Below are 7,725 nucleotides of genomic sequence, written 5' to 3' on the forward strand. Positions count from 1 at the left end.
GTGAGGAATATATATATAATTGTGTGGATGGATGATACAAGCTGTAATTAACTTGATCCTTGTCTTAACATTTGATGGCAACATCTTAAAGATGGGTTCGGTATGCATTCTCGAAATAAATTATGGATCTAAAACACATTTACACCAAGATAATAGAGAAGGGGGTTTCCAAATGTGTTATATATAAACCAAGAATCTATACCGAGAATGCATACCAAACCCAGCATTAAGATGAATGCATGCATGCAATTAACTGATCAACAAGCCACCTTCTTCAATGATGGGAGAATCCAAGTCACTGTGAGGGTTTCCATTCTTATCAAAAGATTCGATCAAGAGAGAAAGCTATGTACATAATAAAACCATTGACAACCTCCAAAGAGAACCAAAAACATCCAAAAACTTCTGATATCCGCATTTTGATATGATTCATGAGGTGAGAATGGTGATACACAAATGCCCACCAAGGTAAAACACCCTTCAAATTCAACAAAGGAGGAAGAAAAGGAGAAACCGGCCAGGTCTCATGGAACCCTAACTCGAAGGGGATGAGATCAAATCAGTCAGTATCTGCTGCAGGCGTGATAGATCCACATCTGTGAGATCATCGCTAACCTGTATGTACACTGGCGATGAATGAGAAGAAGCTTTGTTTACGTAGAAAAAGGGAGAAAAGAAAATAACTCAACATGAAAACCTAAACTTGAGAATTCAATCAAATTTGAAAGAAAGGAAGAAAATTCATCAAAGATCCTTTTAATTTGATTTGATTTGATTTCATAGTACCTCGGAATGAATAGTGTGAAGTGACCTCTCATCCACTCTAGTCGAAACGCAGCTAATTATACAAAACCCATAGTCGACTATAACTCTGAGAACCCTCGACAATGGAAGCTCTCCATTCCTTAAGCCACTGCTAATAACAACCTCCACTCCACCCAAACAAGGCTGGACAATAACACAGTTCCTTGGCGGATAATTGCCGGTGACGACGACGGCGACGTCGGGAGCGCCTGAATTGGGTCTCTTTCTGAGCTTATCTCTCTTGGCACTAAGTTCTTGGATTCTCTTCCTTAGGTCTCTTATATAATTGGCAGCTTCGTTCATGTGATCAGAGATAGCTCGCTTTCCCTGCAAGATTGCATCACCAGTTCCACACCCCTAAAACAGCTAAATAATAAGGAACTAACCCAGAGAGATCACAATTTCTAAGAAAAGAAAGGGAGAAGAAGAAGAAGTTTTGTATATAGATATCTGATCACCTTCAGATATTGTAGAGGGAGAAGTGATCGAAGGGATGCATAAAGGGTGGTCATTTCTTGCCTTCTTTGACGCTCCAAATCTCTATGCATAATCCTTTTCTTGATTTTCTCGTTACAGGTTTCATCAAAAGAGTTGGGAGTAGCGGAAGGAGGGGGATCAGTGAAGTCTAAAGAAGGAGACATGGGCAGGACTGTATGATTATGTGGTGGGTCGTTTTGTTGCAGGGAGGGATAAGTAGATGAAGGTTGGAAGAACAGGTCATGATGATGGCCTTGTTGGAAAGGAAAGATGGGATTTGGAGGAATAAAATCCCTGCGTTTGGGTCTCTCACCCATATCTTAATTTTAGGAGTCTATGTGGGAGACAATATCAGACATGGAGGGATGGAGGAGTTGAAAGAATGGGGAGACGTTAGGGTATATAATTATATCTCTCAAGGATTGTGTCAATTAGAGTGTCATTGACAGGAAGAAGATCTGCTGCGATTTGTTTTAGACTTCACAGAGACATTCTCACCTTGCCCCATTCCAACCTCTCTCTCTCTCTCTCTCTCTCTCTCTCTCTCTCTCTCTCTCTCTGTGCCTTTTAATAGCTTTTTGCCTGCTCGGCTTGTAAAGGAAGAAACTGTAAACCCAAAAAAAAAAATGTTGTCGTCTGTATCCACCATTCATTTTTCATTTTGTTGTGCGTTTGATCTGGGTCTGCTGCATCTGTTGGTAATATGGCAAATCCATGCATAGGATTGGAGCCGCATCCCACTCAATTTTATTTTTATTTTTTTTGGTAAATTCCAAGTGTCTCGTTTAACATCATTGAGGATGCACAGAAGGATTTAAAAAAAAAAATAAAAAATGAAGGATACCTATGAGTGAAAAGGACACTTGGCATTCTCTGATGATACATGAAGAAAAGGATACACATACATGCAGAAAATCCGAACCCAATTCTTGAACCTATTTGATTTTTTCCTTTTTTATATTGGGAACAGGGTTTGAACCTATTTGATTTTTTTTTTTTTTTTTTGTTGGAAATGGGAACAGGGTTTCAGTGAGTGTTGATATCAACTAACACTAATATTGAACTAGGCAGATATCGAATCAGTGATGTGCTGGTAAAGTGAGAAGGAGGTTTAGTGGAGGGGAGAGGGGTGACTGGGAAAGCTTGCAAGTATTTGCGGGGAATGGTAGAGGGTGTGGGATCGGGAAGCGTGGGAAAGAAGATAGGTGATCAACAATATAGAGTTTCAGGCGGGCAGGGCAGGGCAGGGCAGGGCAGGGCAGGGGTGGTGGCGGACCCAATGGGAGATTACATGGAGGTTGTTGAGGAGTGATAAGGGAAATCTTGTAGGTGTTTGCAGGGATGGTAGAGGATGTGGGACAAGGACAAGTGGGAAAGGAGATGGCACAGGAGTTTAGGGTTCGAGTGTGACTAGGAGGGGCATGGAGCAAGGAGAGTGGGTGGGGGCATGGTGGAGCCAAGGGCATAGGGCCAGTGTGGGCAATAAGCTGGTGGGGGCCGGGTGTTTGGGAGTTGGGGTTGCAAGGGGGGCGGCTAGGGTGTTGCAAGGGTACGGGTGGGGTTGGAGAGGGTAGAGGGGCGTGGGGCAGAGAAGAGGTGGTGAGGGTCGGGGTGGGGTCATAGGGCCAAACCGAATCAACATCAACTAGACAACAAATTGATAAAAAGAAATTGAAATCAAATCGAAGTTTCCTCATTGATTTTATTTCAATTTCAACATTTTCACATCAAAATTGATTCAGTCTAGTAGGAAACTAAACTAAACTGACTGATTGACACCCCTACCTTCGCTTTTCTCAGGCTGATTGACCAGCCCAAGAAACACATCATGTTCGATAAGCAGTCAAACCAATCCAACACAACACATTTTTCCTATATAGACCATTAGTCCATTAATATACAATCATAATTATATAACAATACCATCTACTCTACTTAATATTATATGGAGAATATATTATAGGATCATGATTGATTATATAATACCCTCTATCAAATATATATTTTTTTTTAACCAAAGGTGTCCGGGTTAGCTTACGCGCACCTTGACTAATCCTCGGGAAAACTAGCATAGCAACCCACCGCTATGATCTCCACTTAAATCGCAGATGCACAGATGGAGAATCAAACCTGAGACTGTGCACTTAATCCACAGGGTTCGATTCCACGACCTCATCTCCTGGGTGCCGGCTCCACAAGCCGAAACAACCACCACTAGGCTATCCTAGTGTTGGACTAGGAGCTATTGTCCCTGTATTATAAGGCAAACCTGGTGGGCTTCCCTTTCTCGATATCTATCTAACCATTATTAGTTCTTCATCTTCTTATTGAAGATTAAATGCATTGAACCAAATCTCTATTCATTATCTTCACATCTTTACTGGTCATCCTTGTATTATAGCAATCAAGTATTGTCCTAGTCTCAGACAAGTTTAATTTTAGTGATAGTGATATCGGTGTTCGTATTTGTCTCAGTTGACATAGATATCAACATATAGTACATAGAGATTGAATCGATTCAATTTGATGTCAAAAAATCATTTTGCCTGTATATATAGCAACGTTCCCATATCAATTATATCAGGTTTGTATGTATATAAGAACAAGCTTCTCTCAGTACTATCAGATGATTGGAATTTGAAACCATTAATTTTTAGAAGTTTAATATCTTTTTGTGGGTATAATAAATAAATTAATATAGTGGCATGAGATTTTCCCAATCTTGTTGGTTACCATGTAGATTTGATTAATTATAATTAGGGTTTGGTATAGTCCTTATACGGTCTTACTATATAAGATATATATAATATGATATACATGAGAAAATTAATTGAAACTCTACATGTTAAATGGGTTGTTTTATGAAGCTATAAGTGATAAACTAATTGCATGAGGTACCTGATAAGCTTATTGAATTATTAATTAGCTAAAACTAATCACAAAAAATATGTCTCCTAAGGTCATACATAGTATAGGTGAGAGAAGTATAAAATAGAATTGTTGATAAGAGAATAAATTAGTGGATTACAGATAAGAGAATAAAGAGAAGCTAGACAGAATCCAGTAAATTAGTCCGAATTATCTTCATTTAAGTCCTTAAATTAAAAATGGAATATGTAATGATCTGATTTAAAGAACACAAGCTTCAGTGATCAGTTCTTGAAATAGCTTTTTCAGTGTTTTGGATTAGTATTAATCTATATATATATATATATATATATAGGGTCCTACCTTGACAAGGCTTTAAGTCAAAGAAACATTAAACAAACATATTCTTTTTGGACAAATATAAGATTTAATGTGATCCGGTAATTGGTCGGTGAATATTAATTAGGATAAACCACCTTGTCTTTGCTGAAAAGGATCAAGATCAGAACATTGATTAGGATCCACCTAAACACATTAACTATACCAAGAAATCAGGAGGGCTGATCTTATCAAACCAAGAGGGTAAATACAAAGTATACTCTGAAAGTACTTAGGGGATGCATGAGACTACATCTTTATTGCTTTCATGTGACTACCTCTTTATTCCTTTCCTTTCCTTTAGGGTTCTAATAAAGAAGTAGGGAGAGAAAAACGTGGTAATGGCTTTTAAGTTTTAAGACTTTAAGGTAGGTCTTGTCTAAGAAGCATAGAGGGTTATACATGTGCCATTAGAAGATTAACAATAAAAGAGGAGGGAGGGGGAGTACTTTCTATGGAAAAGTGTGGCTTCTGCCAGTGCATGATGACCAAAGGAAGCGCATAAGGAATTATTAATAGAGGTATTATTTTTTATTTTATGGGGGATGGGTGGATTATTTCACCCCATGTGTATGGGCACAGGGGCCATGCTACCACAACAACTATTTTTCCATAAGAAAAAAAAAGCACACTTAGATTGGGTTTTATATATATATATATATATATATATATCAATATGCTGTGTTTTTGTTACATGGAGGAGTGACATGATAATTTTAATATTGGATATTTATGGAATAACCATATATCAAATTTCATATTAAAGTGCAATACATTTCTCATATATAGCCAATACCCTCACATATGTTAGGGCACCTAGCACCACCAAGGTAATCTATTGTATCCTCTAAGTATGTATTCTCATATTTAAATATCTAGTTTGCTTCTAAGGAAAAATGAATCAAAATGAAATTTAACATGTGAGCAGAAGATCTTAATATCAACTTATTTTTATCATCGTTCATATTATCAGGTGATACCACTTATGCTTCAACTCACCTTGGGTACCATTTTTACTGATTGATCAAACCACAAGACAATCTAGAGTCTCTAGACCTATCAAAGATCCTTGGATCAGTTGGAGACCAAACCACCGGATCCTAGATCCCAACTTAGGCATTCAGGGGGTTGCCATGTCTAGTTCATGCATCTGGGCAACAGTATATATATATATATATATATATATACACTTAATTGGTATTTCCTTTTTCCATAGAACACTTAATTGATAGCTAGAGAGATTCAATCTTGAGTAGATAAATACCACAACTTCAGTATTTTTCAATAAAATCATTACCTAGTAATCAACAGAGTGGCGCCTGAGGTTTTCTCTTTCCCCTGTCAATGCCGGAGCGGTTAATGGAGATGGACCTACACCTATTTATATGAATGGGTGCCTTAGGATTAGACCAATCCAATGTGGGTCTCAAAATATTGGTTTTCTAAGTCATAAAAGAGAGTTCCATAAAGAACTTATTTGGCTAAGTTAGTTTAGGCCAACGCATAAGTCACCAAGATATGCAAGATTCTCTAGAAGGAAAGAAGGATTCTGATGAGAGAGTTGATGGAATGATCGGTAAATTTGGGTGAACAGATCAGACTTACATATGAGAATGTTCTCGTATATCACTGGTCCATGGATTTAGAATATATTAAATGAAGAGAGAGAAAATTGATTCTAAATCTATGAATCAGGGACGTTCTCGTACATTTTGATCTGATCCATTCTCTAAGTTTGCCTTGGTTAAATGATATTGTTTCTATCCAAATAAAAATTGGCTTAACTGCTCCCCATACTCCATAAATTACACAGCTGAATTTCCAATTTCACCATACAATATTCACAGGGTAAGAAACATACACTTCAGAGGATCCAAATTCTTATAGAAATCGGATTTTTCGAGATTTTACTAAGCCATAACTAATATCAATTTCTCCATTTGCTATAACAATTCCTTCGTCTCAACACTCATTCACTCAACTTTTATTGTGAGCATCTGAACCAGAATAACCAAGAATGATCAGACAATAAATGTCAACATTGAAAACAGAGAGGACCAAAAGGATGGAGTACGAACGCTTATATTGTGTTATATAGGGGTGGACAGTAGCCCTTGGACTCTCCCTTTGCCTTGAGCACTTCTAATTTGCTATAGTTTTCAACAGAAAATTCTGTCTTAAAAACGGTGTCCGTCTAGCGTTCCCCATGTCCCCACACGAACCCCATTTTGAATATCTCTTGAGTTAAAAAAATTACAAGAAGCATAGAGTGGTTGTCCAAAGCTATGTAACAACAAAATGTCATGTTCTCAAAATGTTCCATATCAAGTATCCAATATCCATGTCCCATGTTGAAAGCTGACACTCTGTTTTTAATGTAAGCCTATCTAATGTTTACAGTTGGTGCTCTGGAACACCCTGTGTCTGTGTGAAACATTGATATATGTCGACGTCTCATGTAACTCCAAAGAGAGAACCATACTTGAGGCCTATCCTGAGATTTTTCCTCCCTCTCAAAATGGTGCTGTATATTAGCATGTTCTTGCTTTGTAGGCCAGGTGAGAGTTAGGATTTACTTCTCTTGAATCAACACTTATGTGAAGGAGATTGTTAAAGTTGATGTTTATGTTTATTTCTTGTTGTATACCATAGAGATTAGGTTGCTCTGTTCTTTACTTAATAGGGAATAACACAATAGTCCAAGTGTCCAACAGGTCCTTAATTTCAAATATAGTCTTATAAATATGCATTGAAGCTAATGGTTGGGACTTGGGATTATTCTTTCTCCAGTCCTGGGCTCTTCTTGTTCTCTTTCCAATTCTTCTTTCTTCCCTTCCTCTCTCTTCTTCTCCTCCTTGTTTTTTCATACGCGTGTACTGTTTTTTCCTGTCTTTGATTCTGTTACATGGCATCAGAGCCGGAATATATAGTAATTGCATTTGAAAGAGTGTTTGTTTGTGGTCTGCAGCAACCAATGTTCTCTGTCTATTGAGAAATTCTAGTTGATCCAAGTATGTATAAAACAAAAAACAGGGTTTTCCTTGCACTAGACCTTACGGATTTTGTTTTACATGTTCCTGTTCTGATCTGGCATGTGGCTGTGATCTGCTCCACGCCTATGGTCTGATTATGCTGGTTCTTTTCCGAATCATAAGAAAACTGATTGGATTTGATTCAGTTTCCCTCCCTCCCCCCCCC

The 7,725-nt window shown here is 37.9% G+C and overlaps 2 protein-coding genes across 3 annotated transcripts in view; one reads left to right on the forward strand and one right to left on the reverse strand.

The window, feature by feature from the left end:
• Positions 1-361: 361 nt before the first annotated feature.
• On the reverse strand, positions 362-1,699 carry LOC122065917 (transcription factor bHLH36-like). 2 transcript variants are annotated; one of them, XM_042629740.1, is made up of 3 exons: positions 1,263-1,699; positions 787-1,131; positions 362-615 (listed from the first exon to the last, which is right to left on the reverse strand). In XM_042629740.1, exons 1-3 carry the CDS (start codon positions 1,596-1,598, stop codon positions 535-537), a joined length of 762 nt encoding a protein of 253 aa, XP_042485674.1. In that variant the 5' UTR covers positions 1,599-1,699; the 3' UTR covers positions 362-534. The 2 variants fall into 2 exon arrangements, with proteins under 2 accessions (XP_042485674.1, XP_042485673.1); XM_042629739.1 differs by having other exon boundaries at positions 787-1,161.
• Positions 1,700-2,443: 744 nt separating this feature from the next.
• Positions 2,444-7,725, forward strand: part of LOC122065930 (receptor-like serine/threonine-protein kinase At2g45590) — an 11,209-nt gene continuing 5,927 nt past the window's right edge. The window contains exon 1 of the mRNA XM_042629755.1: positions 2,444-2,578. Coding sequence (XP_042485689.1) covers positions 2,444-2,578 — 135 coding nt within the window. The remainder of the gene's footprint in view (positions 2,579-7,725) is intronic.

The sequence above is a fragment of the Macadamia integrifolia genome, unplaced genomic scaffold (assembly GCF_013358625.1).
Source record: "Macadamia integrifolia cultivar HAES 741 unplaced genomic scaffold, SCU_Mint_v3 scaffold2154, whole genome shotgun sequence".
Lineage (NCBI taxonomy): Eukaryota > Viridiplantae > Streptophyta > Magnoliopsida > Proteales > Proteaceae > Macadamia > Macadamia integrifolia.